This window comes from Morus notabilis, unplaced genomic scaffold, assembly GCF_000414095.1.
Source record: "Morus notabilis unplaced genomic scaffold, ASM41409v2 Scaffold80, whole genome shotgun sequence".
Taxonomy (NCBI): domain Eukaryota; kingdom Viridiplantae; phylum Streptophyta; class Magnoliopsida; order Rosales; family Moraceae; genus Morus; species Morus notabilis.
Genome location: NW_010368059.1, coordinates 301,732 through 322,564, shown reverse-complemented (window position 1 = coordinate 322,564; position 20,833 = coordinate 301,732). Strand labels below are relative to the sequence as shown.

The window sequence follows — 20,833 nt, the reverse complement described above, 5'->3', positions numbered from 1 at the left end:
ACAGTTTAAAAAAAAATTGCTACGGCAGAATGTTGCAGTATTCTTACAGCATTTAAAAAAAACAACATCTACTATTTTCAGCCAAAAGAGGCCTTTGGAGGCTGAATTTCAACTTGCACCAAAAATGATAATTTTAGATCTCGACGAGACGAAGAATTATCGTGAAGAACAAAATTTTGAAATGCGACTCTAAGGTTCAGTAAAATGCAAATTTCAGAAACTGCTCAGTTTTTAACAAAATAAAACTAAAATCAGTGTCGGTTTTAAAAAAAAAGTCATCAAAGAACCCGAGATGTGATTTCAATAAAAGGCTATGGTGTTAAACCTCGTTTTAACGAAAATATTTGTAAGGAAAGTTTTCAAGAAAATAATTCCTTTTTAAAGAACTTAGTGGTTTATTGAGCGAATCATCCCGACGGGCACATACGAGCACAATACAATAGGTCCATAGAATTTCAAAGATTTAATGTAGGTCTAATGCCCGCATTTATTTAAGAGACTCCATTGGAGTATAAATTTTAGTAGCTTAAGAGTTAGAATGCCATGTATAAGTTCTAAGCCGAACTGGGCCTTCATATCATAATAAGGGAAATTAAGGAAAATACGATTTTGAGGATTTAATAAATTGATCCTTATTATCCTTTAATAAAGGAGAGGAATATATGCCCTTAAGGAAAGAATTGAATTTTCCTTCATAAGTTGCTAAAATAGAATAGCAAACGACAATTAATCTCACACTCTTAACGGGTGTTCATTTTCAGAAGTAAGCAAGTAAGAGACTAGGCTGTTTGGCAAAAAAGGGATTCTTGCTTTGCAAATCAAGTAAGTAGGAATCTCGCCTACAGTATAAATAGATTTTAAAGTAAACAGTACACATGAACTATATATGTTTGAGTACATTTAATGTTATGAATGTTATGCTATGTTATACTACATACACTTAAGCAGTATACCCGAATTATATGTGTTCAAGTACATGATATAGTATGCTATGCTAGGTCATATTGCATACACCTTAATAAGTCAAGAAGAACTTATAAGAATAATCTCAGTTGAGTGCCGTACCAGCCTCCACAAGGGAGGTAACTCAAGTTCCGCAAGGGAGACAAGAAAAAAAAATAATGTCCTTCGCAAGGGAGGCATTCAGTTCAGTTATAATCACGGTGTCATAGGGGACCTTGCAAACCCTCACGTCCCGATGATTGCGCGCAAGTGGTACGAGCACTTGGTCCCAAAAGAAAAGAAAGATAAGAAAGATAAGAAAGATAAGATAAGATAAGATAATAAGATTCTGATAAGACATCATAATTAAGCATAATTGGCTCATGCATATTTATTCATGTGAACTTACAGTTATTTTGCGAGAAGTAGTTCCTACTTGCTGAGCGAAAGCTCAATATAGAATGTTTATACTGTAGGTAAGCAACCGGCATATAATGCTTGATGGACTGACGGCGAGAGGATGAACGATGTGGAGATTGGGAAATGGATACCGCTCGCAAATTTTTCTACAATCAGCATTATGTTATAAATAGTTTTGCTAATTATGATTCTGAAACTATATGTTAAATGGTTTTGAGGATTATGGCTATTAGTAAGTAAGACTTAAAGAGTAGATATATACATATAGATATATTTATATGCTTTGAGAAACATATATGTTAAGGTTTGAATATTTCGATTAAGAAAGCAAATTCGTATCCTATGCTTACTCTAAGACTTAAAAAAAAAAATGTTCTGCAAATTTTAAAAAATTTCAATAAGTACAAGTTAAAAAGTCAGCTACAGTGGCGGCCTCATAGGAGGGTTGTCACATAGAACAACCGCAACAACAAGACAACAATCCGCATTCATTCTTGAATATTTTTGGGTTGAAGAAGAAGAAGAAGAAGACGACGACAATGACGACTGAAGGTCACGAAGAATCTGAGAGTGGATCTTCATCAAGAGGTGGCGGCAACAGCGGCGGCTTCAACGAGTTAATGACATACCTGAGTGAGGGATTAGTAGTCGACAATAGTGAAATGTTTAATTTAGTTCAGTGGCGGAGGGCACGAGCATTAACTTGGCCGATCCTAACTCGACTGGCAATGGATTTTTTTTCGATCCCAGTCTCTACTGTTTCATCCGAACAAGCATTCAGTACAACCGGCCGAATACTTAAGGAACATAGAAACGCATTGCAATAGGACATTGTTAAAGCTTTGGTGTGCATCAAGGATTGGGATCGTTCCAACCAATGCTTACACGATACAATTTCGCCGGCAAGCCAAGAATGGATCGATGAATTTAATAGATTAACTGTTAATTTTGAAGACGATGCTTCAGCTTCAAATTAAATTCTATTATTGTAATTTGTAAATATTTATTTACTTTGTATAATGTTATTGTAATCTTGTATAGACTTTGTAAGTTCGTCAGATTTGTAATTCATCCCAGAATAATTGCACTCTTTTTCCTTACCAAGTTTTTATCCAAATTGGGTTTTTCTTGGTAAGATTTTTAACGAGACAATCATGAATTACAAATTTAAAAATTAATAAATAAATAATTTTTTATATAGTTCGTGTTCATTTCAAATTTCAAATTGCAATTTCCTTTATAATTTTTGTATAATTTTTATAATAAATAACTTTAAAATCATTTATATACATACCATATATAATTAATAAACAAAATTATACATAATATATATAATAGTATATAAATATATAAAAAACATTAAAAAAAATTTCGGGCACTCAGGCGGTCTCAGGCTGCCCGACCGGGCTCAGGTAGCCAAAACTTGCCTGAAGCCTATCCATGGTCTTTCTCGGGTCGGGTCAGGCAGCCCAAAAATTCAGGCTCGGGTGGGCTCGGTCATCGAGTAAAAATTTAAAATTTTCGGTGGTCGCGGGCGGCCCGTCCAAAGTTTCAGCACTAATTCACACACTCTTTTTTACTCTTCACACCTTCCTTTAACTTAAATTTTTTAATGACAAAAAGACCCTCACATACAATGACAAAAAAAGACAATTATAACATATTTAATTATGTAATTAAATTTAATTCAAAAGAGAAACTAATTATATAGTTTTTACTTCTCTCCACACACCTCACAAGTTATATCCTACATTTTAAACTATTGTTGTTTTAAAATTTATAAAAACAAACCTCTATTTTTCACTTTTCAATAACTATTTCAAAAAGTTGCATTGATATAATGTTATTATTATTATTATTATTTTGCTATTGATTGTATAACAATTTTTATTTTGTCTTTTTTTTTTCATTTCATGTTTATATATATATATATATTTTTTTTTAATTTTTAAAGACTAATCTTTTTTTATATTTTATTTTGTTTTTTTATATAAAGTTGGATTAATTTTTTCCGTTTCATCTTCTTTTTTTTTTTTTTGTTTTGAAAAAAAGACTTCACACCCAAAACTTCAAACAAAAAATAGTTAATTATGTGGGATAGAAAAATAATTCTATTTAAAAAAACTAAATTAAAATGGTGGTTATGAAAAAAAAAATTGAAGTTGATAAGAATTAATTATTTTATAAAAATAGTTAAGGGTAATCTTGGAATGATAAGGGTGTGTAAAAGTTAAATTTAGTTCTTTTAAAATTATGTATGGGTGTGTATTTAGGAGAGGTGTGGAGAGTAAAAAAGGAGTGTGAATGCCCCAATTTATTGTATATTCTATTATTATTTCCGTTGTTAATAAACTAATCAAGCCAATTTGGCATTTTGTCTTCATGTTATCTTTTCGAGATAAATTACCAAATATAAAAATATAATAAGTCTTACATATATATGAAGAGATCAGTATACGTTTTTCATAGCGGTCAATAGTTGATTTACTACTTCAACAATATTGTCCACCATATATCTTCATCAATATATAGTTGTATCATTTATGCGTTGTTTTCTTCTTGGATTTATACTAATTCATTTTTTTGTCTCTTTAAGTTTATCTCTTATTTAGTTATTTATTTATTTAATTTGCCGGTATATCTCTCTCTCTCCGGCATATATATCTCTCTCTCATCTCTTTATCATTGCGGACTGGAATCTAGAATCTTTTTTTTTATCGAATCTCTTTATCATCGCCTTAGCTGGAATCTAGAATCTATTTTTTTTTTATCGAAGAAATGGTTCTATAAATAACGGATAGTTAATGGCTTTTAAATTTAATGAATAAAGTAAGACACTCATCTCTTTATCATCACCCTAACTAGAATCTAGAATCTTTTTTTTTTTTTTATTGAATCTCTTTATCATCACCTTAGTTGGAATCTAGAATCCAATTTTTTTTTATTGAAGAAATGGTTCTATAAATAACGGATACTTAATGGCTTTTAAATTTAATGAATAAAGTAAGACAGTGACTGTTTTGTCCATCATGTGAAAATGTAATTTAAATAGTACTCCATAATATGCTCTGTTATTATCTAATGTTCGGATCCCATTTCTAAGTGCAAAAAGTACACCAATCGTTGACAAATAATCAACTTGCGGGCTTGAAAACATAAGATCTCTACCAAATTTCAAGGATTTGAAACTTAAAATTTCTCTGTCAGTCTAGTTATCTGTGTTTTTGGATATAGTCTTAAAGCGATTTCACGAAATTTCAACTGTGTTTAAAATTAATCTCGTTTTTATTTTTCACGTTTTTTAAGAAAAAAATGAAAATATTTTTAAACAGCGTTTGACGCAATAAAAATAAAAAAGAGAAATGAAAACTATTTTTTAGTTTAGTGTAAAATGAGAGAGAAATGAAAAAATGACTTTTAATCGTTTTTTATTTTTTGTTTTCGTTTTCTTCTCTCACAAGTAGAGAGAAAGAGAAAGACATTAATGAGTTTTTTATACTGAAAATAATCTCTTGACAAAACTACCAAATGCATTTTAAAAAATAATTTACGTCTGAAATTAAAAATGTTTTTATTTTCATTTACATACAAAAAATAAAATCATTTTAGAACAAGTTCTAAATGCGCTTTCATTTTTCAACCAGAAATCGTACGGAAGAAGGCACGAAGTATTGAGAAGATCACTTTCTTTAATTTGTGGTATCTAGATTCAAAGAAAAACATGCAAAGAGCACATAAGTAGGCCAAAGAAAGTTCCGAGAACTGAAAGACTAGTACTCGACGGTGCAGCCTTTGAAACACCAATCACAGAATAGACTTCTATGGCATTAAGGAACGGCGGCGATGTCGCATTGTCAGCTGAAGATATAGTCAAATTGGCTGTACCACCTGTGATGTTTACCGGACACATGGATACCACCACACGCCTGTTGACTCTAGGGATCTGAGTGGTGTTCAACAGTTGGCCATCAATGAAAATATCAAGCTTACTGGTTTCTTCCACGAACTGTTGGACAGGAGAGACGTCAAAATACAAAATGAAGCAGGCCGTGACTCGATACTTTTCGCGGAAATTGATCGGCAAGAAGATGGACTCAGAATCGGAGGCATTTGTGGCCACAATTGCAGAATCAAGCACCACATTAGGAGGGTCATTTTCTATCTCTGTCCACTCCCAGGTTATTGGACCAAAACCATTATCAATGTTGCGATATCTTGGGACTAGTTCTGGTTTCCAAACTCTGAAGTAAGGATCAACATAGTAAGCAAAGCGTTCCCTGTAAAACCCATGATGTAAACAAGTAAGAAAAAACAAGCTGTAACGGGTAAAGTACACACAATTTTTTTCCCTTTTTTTTTTTCCACTTACGGGACACTTGAATTAGCACCGTAGTTGATTCTACTTTGGAGGTAGAGAGCCACATTTTCGGTCATAAATCTGTATGAATTTTCAAGATCAATGGCTTTAGCTTCAAGGGAAGAAATGAAAGGGACCTGATTTACTTGTGTTTGAACCAAGCACACATCAACATTTCCCTTCTTTCTCGTTGTGAAAATGAATTCGTGGTAAATCGTATCGTTGCTCAGAGATGTTGCGACTGTCACGTTCATGCTATTTCCTTGCACCTCAAGGCCAAATGCTGGTGGCTTTTGGAGGTTGTCATAGTTTCCATACAAAAAACCAGCACGTAAAAGGTACTTGGATAGCGTTTTTAATGGCAGATTGTAGCAATTCTTGAGCCCGCTCGGAAAACTGCGAAGCGTTTTCATTTCATCACGTGTGGTGCTTATGGAGACAAGCTTGTTTTCTCCGGATTGTATGTATCTGTCGTCAGTTTCCCATGCGTAAGTAGTGATATTATCCCAAGTTATCTTTGTTGCCCCACAATCAATGGCTATCCGATTATATGCTGCAACAACTACAAGAATAAAACACGATCTCAAGTATAGGTTAAGAGTGCGTCACTGAGTTATACATACATATAAATATATAATACATATGTATATATATTTTGAGAAAGGAAAACGAAGATAATACTTTTTTTGCTAGTTACAAAGATAATACTTGCATGCACGATAATAATGATTGTATGTACCGTCGGAATAGTATTGGAAGCTAGCCGGTATTGCTGCCAGCAAAAAGACCAGGATCACCGTTGTCCAGTAGTTTTCCATTCTGAGTGTTTGATTTGGCTCTCAAACTTTGGGTGAAGGAATTTCTTATAAATAGATAATTCCAACATATTGGTTTTAGAAGTTTAATCAAAGAAACTTACATAAATATATATATATATATATATATATATTAACTTGACTTGCACGGTTGCACCTGTAATGTACATATCGTTGGAAAAAACGAAGATTCTTTTAGCATCAACAAATTTATCCCATAATTATATAGAGAATATACCTATCACATTGATGATTCCTCATGTCTCTACTTTGTCTCATCCTACGTTTTTTTCTCCTCCAGTTTTGTTTGAATGGTTCAAGCTGTATAACCATTTATTATTTTCAGAAAGCTGCATATATGTGTCTATTTGACTTGGATGCTGTTGGTGTATTTTTTTTCTGCTTGTCGTTTTACACCTCTCTTTCTATATTAGATGATCTTTCGTTGAATACTATATTTTGTTATATTCATGACACTGTTTCATAAATTTAAGATTGGGAATAATAGTAATAATAATAACATAGTTAGCAGTTTGGATATGCATGGTCACCAACAACGAACTTTCCAAGAAACAAAGAATTTTTTGTTTTTTCATATGATGCATCTATTTCCCATCATTTTACAACCCAAAAGTATAACCTTGTTTCTCAAATGTTTCAACTCTACATAGAAAAAAATAAAAAAATGGAAACCTTCCCTTCAAAATCTAGCATCTATAATATCCTTTGATTCACGCATTTTAAAGCCAAAAGGAATGCAACTGTTGTGAATCTCTGAGTGGAAGCTACTCTTAATTCTCAAACAGTCATTTTGGCCTTATGAAATGTATTTTTGTTGATTCAGGATTCAGAAGTAGTCAAGACCAGGCCTTTCACTGCTGCCATTTGGCCCTCTAGAAGCTCCCTTATTTGCTTAAAATTCTATCAGATATGTACAATCTTCTTCTTCCTGATACAAATGGAAAGATCTTAATAAATACATCACCGGCAATAACTAGAAATAATAGATACACACATTCACATGAGTTAAAAACCTCAAATTCTATTGTTCTCTTTAGCACATAATATATATATATATATATCTAACAGAAAAATAACTACTTATTCTTCTATCATAAAACGAATTTGAATATACAATGTCAATAAAGAAATGGGAGAATCCACAAGAAATATTTACTCACGTCTCCGGTTGCAGCAGAAATTAGTGATAACACGGTCGCAGATGCCTCTTCGTAGTCTGTCAGGATCTTCTAATTTGTCCTGCAAAATTTGTAGGTTGGAAGAAAGTACATACAGTGATATGAAACTACACACGCACCTCTTTTAATAATAGAAGTACAATCAAGCATGGTAAGATAAATAAGCATTTGTCAGTAAGTATGAGAAAAAAAATGTTTTTGAGTGGTATCCTGAAGATCTTTTAGCAATTAGCGAAAGAAATATTCATAGCGGGGAAGAAATAAGCATATATATACCTCTAGCCGAGTAATATCAACAGAAATGGCCCTTCCAGGAGTTTGAAGAGCTTTATGATTAAGCTATTCACAAAAAATTAAATCCATGTTTGTAAACGGACCAAGGAGATTTAGTACATGCAATACAAATTAACTAAAGTACTCGAAATCATGTACCTGCAAGTACTAATTATCTTGGACCGAAGATGACGAAATGTTGAACTGGACAAGCAAAGCTCGATGAGAGCATCGGCTAATTGATCGCTAATCATCTCACAATATTGGTGCGACATATCTTTCCATTAATCTAGATTTTCACTAACGCATAAAGCACATGAGGCAAAGGACTTCAACTCGCCGGGAAAGTTGTGTTTAGAGAGATGTACTCAGTGGAGCCATTAGAACGCTAATAACCTTTGGGGTTTTGTGGATTATTGTGAAGGCTTCTTAAGCTAATTTCATTGATTAAAAACGTACACATTTATATGAGCAGAGCCGAAAGTTCAATAATTCAGTTACACAATATTTTTACCTTGAAAACATGGAACCAACAAATACAAAAACTGATTGCAAGTCACACATACTGATGTAAAATAAAGAGAAAGAAATGAAATTAGAGAAGAGAAAGAGGAGGAATTAGAGAGAAACGAGAGAAATAGAAGAGTAGTTAGGGATTTAGAAAATAATTGAGATAGAAGGTTGACAGAGAAGAGAATAAGAGGGAGAAACAATTCTGAAATGCAATTCAATATTCAGTCATAGTCTGAATTGATATGACAATGTAGCAAATTTATAGGCTTATTACAAAACCGAACTAGGAAGCTAATTAAAAGCATAAATTCATAAAATAAGAACAAATAAGTGAGAATTCATTATAATAAATCTAATTTATTCGTGATCCACACCACATACAAGTTGATTTTCAAAATCAAATCTAATTAGGAGTGCAGTTATCTTTGTGTTTTCGGATAAGGCATACTAGACTCAGAGAACAACATACAGAGAAAACATAACAAGGCCAAAGAACGTTTTGAAAACCGAAAGATCAGTGCTCGACCGTACAGCCTTGGAAACACCGATCACAGAAAACACTTCCAAGCCATTAAGGAAGGGCGGCGTTGTTGCTCCCTCGGCTACAGATATGGTCAAATTGGCCGTACCACCTGTGACATTAACCGGACATACTGATACCACCAAACGTGAATCCATTATAGGGAACTGGGTGATGTTCACCAGCTGGCCATCAACGAAGATATCGAGCTTAGTGGTTTCACTTTCTTCCATGAACGGATGGACAGTTGAGGCGTCGAAATACAAAACGAAATATGCCAAGACTTGATATTTTTCGCGGAAATTGATCGGTAAGAAGATGGACTCAGAGGCATTATTGGCCACGATTGCAGTTTCTAGCACCGCACTAGGAGGGTAATTTTCTGCCACTAACCAGGTCCAACCAATAAAATCATCAATGTTGCGATATCTTGAGACTTGTTCTGGCTTCCAAATTCTGCTGTACAGATCAACACAGAGGGGAAGGCGTTCCCTGCAAATTCCATGTTGTAGACAAGTAAGAAAAAACAAGTAAAGGGTCAAGTACTTGCACTTATTATTTTTTTAATTATTTTTTTAGGTTTTTCACTTACGGGACACTTTGATTTGCACCGTAATTGATTCTGCTTTCGAAGTAGAGAGCCATATTTTTGGTCATCAATCTGTATGTCGTTTCCTCAACGGGCGCTGCTTCAAGGGAAGAAATGAAAGGGATCTGATTTGCTTGTGTTTGAATCAAGCACACATTAACATGTCCCTTCTTTCCTGTTGTAAAAATGAATTCGTGGTAAATCGTATCGTTGCTTAGAGAAGTTGTCACTGTCACGTTTATGCCAGTGCCTTGTACCTCAAGGCCAAATGTTGGCGGCTTTTGAAGGTTGTCATAGTTTCCATACAAAAAACCGGCACGAAAAGGTAATTGGAATGATTTTCTAATGGCAGATTGTAGCAATTCTTGGGGCCGCTCGGAAAACAGCGAAGCGTTTTCATTTCATCACGTATAGTGCTTATGGAGACGAGCTTTTTTTCTCCGGCTTGTATGTAGCTGTCGTCAGTTTCCCATGTCTTCCCAATGCTTCCATCATAAAATGTGTTTGCTGCCCCACAATCAATCACTATCCACTTATATCCTGAAACAACAACAAGAACAAAACATGATCTCAATTGTAGTTGCTTGCTTGCTTGTACTGTGCCATCTCCTATATCATACGCAACAATACCGGTTAGAGCGCGTTACTGTGTCACATTTTTCTTTCTATGGGGAAAGGAAAACAAAGATAATATTTGGAGCCATTTGTGAAAATAATGTAATAAGAAAGTTTTATTAGTAAAGTTTTTGATTATTTTGCATGCACAATAATAATGTTGTTGCTCGTGTGCATGCGTACTTATTTTTTTCTTGGGAGTCAAACTTAAAACATTGGTACCTCTGCAATAAGGCGTTAGGTCCTGTTGGAAGCTAGGCGGTACTGCTGCAAGTAAAAAGACCAGGATCACCGTTGACCAGTAGTTTTCCATTCCGAGTGTGTGTGATTTGGTTCTCAAACTGTAGGCGAAGGGATTTCTAATGAACAGATGTTTCTAATATGGTGGTTTTTATAACTTTAAATATTTGAAAATAAAATAATGAGTTTTTTAACTCAACTTGCATTGTTGCAGCTATGATACATCATTGGAAAAAGTAATGAATCCGTCTATAGTTTTTACAATGTTAAGATAATATGCCTGTCATATTGATGATATTTCCATGTCACCATTTATTACTCTCAGATAGCCGTGTACCTGGTCATGTCCATTTGCACTATGATGCTTTTGGTGTGTTTTTCTCCGAGTCGTTTTAGCCGACTCCTTTTACATCAGATGATCTATCATTGAGTACTACGTTTTGTTGGATTCATGACAGTGTTTCACAAATTTTTTTAATAGGGTATTTGACATATTTACCCCCAAATTTATAGGAGTTTAGCAACTTAACCTCTAAACTTTTGCCAATTTTCCCCCTTCAATTTGCAAAACAGTTCCGATATGCCCCATTTTATCAATTTCGCTCTGATTTTTGTCAAATTTAAGGGGTTGAAAGTTAAAAAAATAAAAGATTTATGTTACAATTTGAATTGTAATGTTTTAATTTTTCATTGATCGTTCTTTTTCGTCGCCAATTTAACACAATCATCAACAAAATGCACATTAAAACTGTTTTGCAAGTTGGAGGGATAAATTGGCAAAATTAAAAGTTGAATGGACAAGTTATCAAACCCCTACAAGTTCGGGGGCAAATATGTAAATAACCCAATCTAACACGGTTAGCAATTTAGATAGAGATCGTGACTAACATTAGAATTTCCGAAAAACAAAGAATTGTCTTGTTCCATCATACAACGTTATCTGTTCCCACCATTTCACTCGAAAGTATGACCTTGTTTCTGAAACGTTTTAACTCTACCCAAAAAAAAAAAAAAAAAAAAAAAAGGAAGACTACAGCTCAAAATCTAGCACCAATAGTATGTATCCGTTGATTGTCTTGTATCCACCCAGAAACTTGATTCAAGATTGAGAAGCGGTCAAGACCAGGCGTTTCAGGGCTGCCATTTGACTCTCGAGAAGCTCCCTTTTGCTTAAAATTCTATCAGATGTACAGTCTTCTTCCTGACCCAATTGGAAAGCTCTTAAGAAATAGATGATCCGCAACAAGTAGAAATAAATAAATAAATAAACAGATCACACGCGAGTGGAACCTGAGATTCTATTGTTCTCTTTAGCACATAATAACATATCATCTTATCAACAAATTCTACTTGTTCTTCTATCATAAAACAAATTTGAATAAGCAAAGTCAATTAGGAAATGGAAGAATCCAGAGGACACATTTACTCACATCGCCGGTTGAAGCAGATAATAGTGCCAAGAGGGTCACAGTTGCCGCTTGGTAATCTGTTAGGATCTTGTAGGCTGAATCTTCTAATTTATCCTGCAAATTTTGTTGAAAACATAGGTACACAACATTTGAACAAACATACGGTGACACGAACACTACAACAAACCTCTTTTAATAATAGCACTATCAAGCAGGGTAAGATAAATAAGCGTTCATTATTTACAAGATTCCAGGGTCGATCTTGGAGCAATAAGGGGGAAAAAAAAGGCATATATATATATATATACCTTTAGCCGAGTAATAGCAACAGAAATGGCCCTTCCAGGAGCTTGAAGAGCTTTGTGATAAAGCTATTCACAAGACATCCATGTTAGTAAACGGACCAAGGAAATTTAGTACATGCACGTCTTAAACAATGAAATCCAAAGAAGTGTAAAATCAAGTACCTGTATATACAATAGTGAAACGACTTTTGGCAGAAGAGAAACTGGATCTGTTTCGGCAGAAACTTGAGATGTCAAGTCCTACAAATGACATAATAAAGAGTACAATTATTAACAAAGGAAACCAACTAAACATTGAAACATAGTTATGCAATTCTCTACTATCTCAAACAAAAATCACCATCTTTCATGACACTATCAAACAGAAGGGAAGAGGAAGGAATGAGTGCAGTGCAAAAAGGAGAAAGTGGCTTCCTGCAGTAGCTTAATAATGCTTAAAAACAGATTTCAATAAGAACGAGAATGGCTTTTCTTTGATTCACATGATGTTTTCTTTCATTTCTTTCAGCCAAAAAAATAATTCTTTAAAATCATGAATACATCAGATAAACTTAGATATCAGAAACTTGCGGCCTACTTTTAATCAGCTTGCTCGGTAGTCGGTATGTAATACATAAGTGTGTAACAATTGAAAGTTGAGAACTGACATACGTGTGACTAAATATTCTTATAATTTGTTGAACAAGTTGAGCAGGATTTTTCAGTCGGGAAAATGAGGGGAAAAAAAAATTGGCAGGAATACCTTTCTATATGAATGCAGAAGTGTTCTCTCCAATTTCTTGTCAAGCTTTCTTAAGATTAATCCGCTGGAAAAAATCAAACAAAAATATACTTAGAATTTTTTAACACAGAAGGTCCCCAGTTCATTAAGCAACAACAATTTAATGAACAAGGTACGTCACTACCTTTCTTCTGCAATAGCTCTTAGTGCAATCATGAATGTTTCCACCCGCTGTCATGCAGAACCATTCAAAAATTTAAAGTTATATGAGGCATTGGTTTCATGATAATAAATCAAAAAACATAAAGTGTTCTTGAAAAACAATCTTCACCTTTCCTTCCAGAGCTTCAGCCACTGCAAGAGCCATATTCGAAAGAGATCCGGGAAAACTCTTAGCCTGCAAGAACGAAGGAGCTTAAAAAGGTTGACCATCACAACCCTGATGGTGAACTTGGGCAGAGATTTCAATTATCATGGCACAGAATTTCTAAACTACTCTCATTGACATATAGAAATGTTCAATGAGGTTCAGGATTATTCAATACCATTGCTGTTCTTTCTCCAGGACTAAGTGAAACAGAATCTGAAGTCTGAGGCTCAACTTCAACTCCATTCTTTAATTTGTTGTGCATATCCTAAATTGGATGAATTTATAACATCAGATCATCAGCCATACTCACAATACATACAACAATTCACGAAAGGACTGACAAAACTACCAAGTTATGGATGAGAGTATCTGCAATAGCTGAAGCTGTAGTTCTCAACAAATGCCGGTGCAAAATGACCTGTTAATATAGATTGTTAGGATTCTTTTACATATTTCACAGAAAGAGGGGAAAAAAATGTTCATCATAAGGAAAACTTACTAAAGTTGATTGGTCATCTTCAAACAAATCTAAGGCTTTTTCATAAAGTTGCATGTTCAAGAAAGACTGCGAAGAAGGGGAAGAAAAGCAAGAGAGAGAGCTCTTAGAAAGTTTATCATACAAAAGAATCCAACAAATAGATCTCAGTAACCCTTTAGAAAGAATTTCTTATGATTCGAAGGGACTACCACAGAGGAAAAACTTAAAATGTTTGCAGGCAAAGAAACTATTGTTAGTCCGCTAACCTCATCAAGCTTCTTTTGCAAATTGTCAAGCAAGTTTTTCATTTGCTCTGCATTTTCTGTAAACAATGCCTTCCTCCTCTGCTTCCAAAATTCGACGAGCTTAGGTCTCATATAGTTTGCTAAAGGTCTAACAATTGTCTCACAATCATCAATACCTGCGAAATTATTCCACTAATTTGGTCAAATTTGAGAATGAAATAAAAATCCTGATTCACTAATGGCTAATGTACAAACCCAAGATAAGAATTGATATACCTTGCTCTTCAAATTCAGGAACCAGCTTTGCAATTTTCTGCATTATCCATTCTTCTGATGGAATGTTGTAATTGTCCTCTGTTGTTTTAGATGATTGCTTCTTAACAGCTGCTTTTGAGTCTGACAGTTGCGAAGAAGAGGTATCCTTGCCTTTTCTCTGGTTTTTCTTAGATTTTGAAGTAGCACTTTCCTGGGTTTTTATACGACTTTCTGTTTCACTTGCTGCCACAGTCCCAGATGACTTGCCTCTTTTTTTCTTTGACCCTCTATCAGTGGCATGTTGACTACTGCCCATCTCACTACCAGTTTCATCTAAGTCAGTAAACCTGCTTGAATCATGTCCAACTTTAGTATCAGGCAGATCGCCTGACAGAATGGCACCAGAAGATTCTGAAACGCTAAGTTTTTCCATCTCCTTCTCCAGGCGATCGTACACATCCTAGTCAATGAAAAGACAGAAAATTAAAAAATATCCGATGCAAGCCATATCTATTTACATATGATGTGACTACGTTTTCTATTGTCATAATGGATCTAAAAGTTACCTAAATATCTTAGGTCTCTTATGTTTCAGTTGCTTTTAGAAAAAAAATGATTCAGCCAAAACGAATTAATGAAGAAGGATATATGAAGTCATAAAGGACAGAAGCCTATGAAGTCTATCACTCCTAACCTTGACCCACATATTGCACTGGGGTTTGCGTCTTTGCCCTTCATGGTCATTTTTTCCTAAATTGAACTTTTTATCTTAACAGTGTTGAACTACACCATCCATGAAGTTTTGAAGTAGGGTATAGTATAGAAATGTCAATATAAAGGCATAGCCGCATTGAGACATGAGATACATCTTCATGCCAAAGCTTCAGAAACCATGTCTATATTTCTTACAACTGCAAACTAAAACCCACCAAATACAGCAAACTCGGACTTCTTGTTTCATGTTTTACATTTATAAAACCAGCTGAAATAGTCAAGTAAATCAATCTGATCATATTGCCAACCCATTTATAACACCAACTATTTCTGGTACAAGCACTAGTATTATAAATTAAAAATAAATATATAAATAAACATGAAAATATCACAGGCCGTTTAAATTAGTAGCACAGTAATTGTGACCAACTGGTAGCTCGCAAACAAAGCACCTAACCATGTAATTTAAAGCCCTTACCTTAATAAAGCCATCGCTAAATAGATAGGACTCTCCAAAAATAACTGCCTTATTAGACTGTAAAGATATAGCAAGCCAAAGGTTATATAAATCAACATGTTGCAGAAGTAACGAAAAACTTCACAATACCAGAATTTCACCTTTAGAGCCAACTGAACGGAAGGACAAAGGGACAAAAGTTTAAATGCGTCTTGAGACCCAAAGGATGCAGGTAAGATAGAGAGAGCATCAATCCTGCATCAATTAATCCCATCCAATAAGACAAAGAAAGAAGTTGCTCCAGATTGCCTAAATATCCAATAGAAGTGTAGAACTAGTGAATTCAAGAACATAGTACTGCAATGAACTTTTCAGTAGAGATTTCTCTCACCAGCTACCACGTTCAAGAGTATCCTCAGCAGCAGCATCCAAAATCTCAATCAATGAGGGATGAACAAATGTAGAAACTAAAGCTGTACCTTCAGGATACCTGGACTAAATTAGTTGGCAAAACCACAAACTTCAATTAGACAAAAACTTAACAATCACCTTCAAGTGCAATAATATTCCGCATGTAGACAGTTAATGTCCTTCATTAATCCAGCATCAACATCATTGCAATTAAATACCTTCAGAAACTGAATAGGTTGGGGAATGCCAAGGTTTTGAAGAACCTCATAGCTCATAAAAGAATTCTGCAGCATTTTAAACGAAAAAAGGTAAGGGAGAGAAAGAGAGAGAGAGAATTAGAACTACTTTCAGAATACTCTTCACTATTGAAATAAACAATATAAAGGAGAACTTGGTAGTAAAAAAAATGAATCGGGTAAATCACAAATATCATAATTTCAAGTACAAAGTGCAATGATACAGTTACAAAGAGCAAGGAAAATAAGAGCTCAGTACCTGTGAAAAAAATGAATCAATGCATTCCTTCTGAGCAACAGCGAAGACCTGTAGCACAATTGCATATGACATAAACACAAACACTAATAAGCATACATGATATGCCAAATGTCGAAGTTCTCAATAAAATAATTAACTACTGCTACATAATTTAAAACAATGAAGGAGAAATCTGGACTGGCCGTCTTACATATGCGTCAATCTCTCCACAAATTTATCATCTCACACTCTATTATGTGATTTTATTAACCACTAAGTTTTGGTGATCACACTACTAAAACGACTGTCAACACATCAGGACGCACATCTCAAAGATACCCACAAGTACCATGTGCTCATAATATAACATGAAGAAGCAATAATAATACAACATAAGAACAAACAAAACTAGTACTAGTCTACATACAGTGGGCGTCCAATGAACTCCTGCTCGAAGTGACCCCAGAATCTGTCCTTCCTTAACAAGCCCATTAAACAGGGATTGGAAAAACGAATTATCAACAGCAACACCAGTCGTGCCATCCATTTCTTGCAGTAGTTGCTGCAAAGAACTCCACAGCATTGACAAATTTGTTGGGACTGTAATACCCCTGGAAGCACCACGAACCATGGCACTCACACGAGCAACATAAGCAGGAGTATACAATTGCCCACCTTCAAGCCTACCTTTCACCTAAAATACAAACAGTAACCCACATCATAACTCTTCTTTTATTCCTCAAAATTCACATAGAAAAAGGGTAATAACAAAAACCTCTTTAAGTGTCTTATCGAAATTTGGTGTTCCAATCTATGTTTTGAGAAATGCTACACTTATTCTCATGAGTTACAAATCATGCTAATGTCTATTAATCGGGTTCAAATGATCCTTAATATTTACAATTCGTGTTAAAAATGTCCTCAAAAATCGCGCTTTTAACATGATTTGTAAAACTTAAAGTATAAGTAAAGATAAGATAGATTGGAACACAGCATTCACAATTTCCATCAAAACACAAGAGAAACTTTTACTATTATCACTAAAATAAAAAATAGAAATAGATAAAAAATTACCAAAGTGCCAAGGCGTGGCTCCAACACTGAGGCAACCAATTCTAAACCCACATTCAACTGTGCGGCGAGTTCTGCTAGAGCAATCTGACTGCATTCTTGAAGCCTGTCGTTGATTTCTTCGGCAACGGAGTCCCAATAAAATTGCGATATAATTTCCCCTTGAATTAACATTAGCTCCGGGTCGTCCGAAACAATTTGGTGAGATTGCTTCTCCACATGGTACAAATCAACGCCGATAGTGTCCGCCAGATCAATCAACGAAACACGCCCTGATTTCTTGATCTCCGCCACAATCTCATGCCTCAATTGCTCCTATTGCACCACTCAACATCGCCAAAGTCAATTCATATAGCAGATAGAAACTCAGAAAATTTGAAAAGTTTTTATTTTCTCGGGAAACAAACAGGAGAAGTAATAGATAGAGAGAGAGAGAGATGCTGACTGACAGGAGTGATGTATTCTTTGCCGGATACGGTGTGGAGAAGGTCGAAATCGATGATGCGGAGCTCGTGAAGCTTCTGGACCAATTCGACGACGTTTCGGTCGGATAATCGGACGCTGGATTTTGCCTGCTGCGCAAACTCGAATTGTCTCTGCAATTCCAGCAATTCGTCGTCCATCTTCGGATCACCACAAACCCAGAACAGAAATAGTGTGCAAGTGCAAGTGGGGAACTTTTTTTTTTTTTTTTTTTTTTGGCCTTTTCAGAACTCGTGCTCGAGGAAGAAAAACACTGGTTAATGTTTTACGCAAAATCGGAGAAGACACGTTACTCGTTGCGAAACGACATGTTGTTCACTGCTGCCTGACAAAGTTTGCTGACACTTCAAGCATAGCACGACATGTCGTTTATTCTAATTTGTTTATTTATTTTTAAGTAGAATGCTTGAAATTTAAAAATTTTTAAAAAAAAGACATATGAAATTTATGTTGTTAATTGAAAAAAAGGGCATCTAGAAAACCAAAGAGGTATTTCAGGATTTTCCGTCGTTTAGAAAATTTATGTGTATGTGTTTTTTTTTCCTTGGAAGTTATCGTCGTTTATCCAGAAACGACATGTGATTTATAATTTAAGAATGACAAATTTTAAAATCATGTCGTTGATTTTAGAGCTTTGTGTTGGAAATAACTAATAAGAACATGTTGTTGGATTAAAACTTAGAGTTAGTGTTGTGTGAAAAAATTCACATCGACACGTCGGACAACGACTAGGCTATACGTGGCTCCATTCCTGCCACGTCATTTAGCCTTCGACGCCCAAGCCTCTTGGGTTTCTCCTGTATGGCATGAGAGCCCAATATATGACCGAGACCGTCGACCGTATGCACAGTCGAGGTCTGCGAGATCAGTCTTATGCAGAATGGTGTGATGAAGTCGACCGTGAGAGAAGATACCCTCGAAGGAGTCAGCATGGGCGCAGACGGAAGACTATAAGCAGTTGGACCCGCGTCCCAAGAAAGACCCCAGGGAAGGTTGCGTCTAGATTTGGAGAAGGTCAGTTGCATAAGAAATGATTACAAGCCCCTAAAACCGCCTGGAACGGATTACTAGCTATTACAGAGATCAACAGAGCCGTAATGGGAGGACAAATTTGATGAATGAACAGTCTAAAAGGTAATTGTTGGCTATGGTGTGCACAGAAGAGACCATAGGCCACTCGAGTGGACGGGCCCCACGAAGGATATGATCCACTGGTCCAAGCTGCCTACCATTGGGCAGGAACTGAGGCAGCATGGACTATAAAAGGAATGAGCCCCCAAGAGAGCGGAGGATGATGAACATCTTGTTCCTTACATACACAGTCTGTAAGAGCTCAATCAAGAGAAATAAAAACACAATGGATGTAGCCCTTGATTAACAAGGTGAACCATTATAAAATTCTTGCGTGTTCATACTTTCACGAGCATAATTTCGTTTTCTTCATATTCCAGTAAAAACACAACTGCAAAATCCAATATATTTACTAAAAACACAAGTTCCGAACCGGTAACCCAACGGGCCACTATGGGTAATCCGGCACGATTTTTATTGATGAAATTCCACCGTCAACAGTTAGATTTCGTTTCTTCACGATGTTTGTCATTGACGGTCAAAACTCAACTAACAAGATAAACTCTCATGTGATCTGCCAAACAAACTCAATGCTAAAACAAAAATACCTTTGTTTTAGTATTGTAGGGTATTGTTTTACAGTATACAATAGAATTCTCCTTTTCCTTTTTATCAAAGTAATGTTTGATAATGGGACTGATCCAAAACAAAACTAACAGAGTATTAAACAAGCGAAAATTAGACTGATTCAAAACAGTTCTATGGAATTGATCAAAATAGTACTAACAAAGTAATATAATAAAACCAGCCCCTCAGAGTTCCCATATATCACAATTATTTTAAAAGCATTATAATATTACTGCCTAGATAAATCTTCATTAAAAATTCTTGTGAAAGCTCTTTTCTATGTAAGATAATTATGTTTTTGTCCAATAGAACCAGGGCGGGCCAATGAAGGATGGTGGATTTGTCTCCTGGACCAAGGTGTTCTCAAACGAATGATAGTGACAAAATTTTGGGTTGTTGGGGTCTAACATTTCTGCTTCAAACGATATGGACAAAACAATCCACCACTTGCACATCTAGATATGCTTTTGCAATAATTTCTCAAACTGAAAAGCAATTGAAGACAGCGACTGGCCATTTCAATATCGTACGTGTTTTTATGAATGGTTTATGAATTGGCATCCTCGCATAGCTTCCCAATTATGGCTGAGTTGTCAAAATACATCTCTACTTGGAGAAAAATATGGAGTTCCCAATTTTCAGCTTCAACCTCCTTTTCTTTGCAAACAAATTATTGGAGTACTTCTTTAAATACCTAAAATTTGCCCCAACTTTTGTTTGCTCCTCCTTCAAAGGTCGGTTTACACGTTTGTTCCTTGTTCTTATTGTTTTTGGTTGTGTAGAAACTAATATTAAATGCAGAAACAAACAAAACAGTTTCCCTACTTATATTGACTCACCCTTTGTATCAATTTAAGCAACTGTGCTATTGACTTACAATTTTACAAGCATTGAGAACAAAATACAAAGAATTTAAAATGGGATTAAGCTCTTATTATTTAGTTCAAGTAACATACTTAACCAGCAATGAGTCGGTGCAGTGATAAGAATATCTTTTCTTATTTGTTTTTAAGATGTTTAATTGTAAGAATTTACTTGAAACTTTGCTCATCCTTCTTCTGGTAGAATTGGATCAATGCCCTTTCCGTGTCATTAGTGGACCTAAAAATTCCTTCCACGGATAAAAGTAATGAGCCTCGGATATATGCTCAGAACATTAGAATGGAGTATGTCCTAACTATTATAGTGGGATGACTTGAACCTAATACCCTTTTGTCAAAGCACGTGTGCCTTGGACTAACCAGAGATGCTACATTCAG

The 20,833-nt window shown here is 35.1% G+C and overlaps 1 protein-coding gene across 1 annotated transcript; it reads right to left on the bottom strand.

The window, feature by feature from the left end:
- Nucleotides 1-11,328: 11,328 nt before the first annotated feature.
- Nucleotides 11,329-18,053, bottom strand: LOC21394147 (E3 UFM1-protein ligase 1 homolog). The gene is made up of 20 exons (XM_010114631.2): nucleotides 17,843-18,053; nucleotides 17,397-17,708; nucleotides 16,750-17,016; nucleotides 16,344-16,391; nucleotides 16,067-16,132; nucleotides 15,829-15,932; nucleotides 15,599-15,692; nucleotides 15,459-15,515; nucleotides 14,288-14,726; nucleotides 14,033-14,187; nucleotides 13,788-13,853; nucleotides 13,638-13,706; nucleotides 13,464-13,553; nucleotides 13,250-13,315; nucleotides 13,103-13,149; nucleotides 12,940-13,003; nucleotides 12,360-12,437; nucleotides 12,201-12,263; nucleotides 11,914-12,006; nucleotides 11,329-11,684 (listed from the first exon to the last, which is right to left on the bottom strand). Exons 1-20 carry the CDS (start codon nucleotides 18,014-18,016, stop codon nucleotides 11,583-11,585), a joined length of 2,454 nt encoding a protein of 817 aa, XP_010112933.1. The 5' UTR covers nucleotides 18,017-18,053; the 3' UTR covers nucleotides 11,329-11,582.
- Between the last annotated feature and the right edge of the window lie 2,780 nt (nucleotides 18,054-20,833).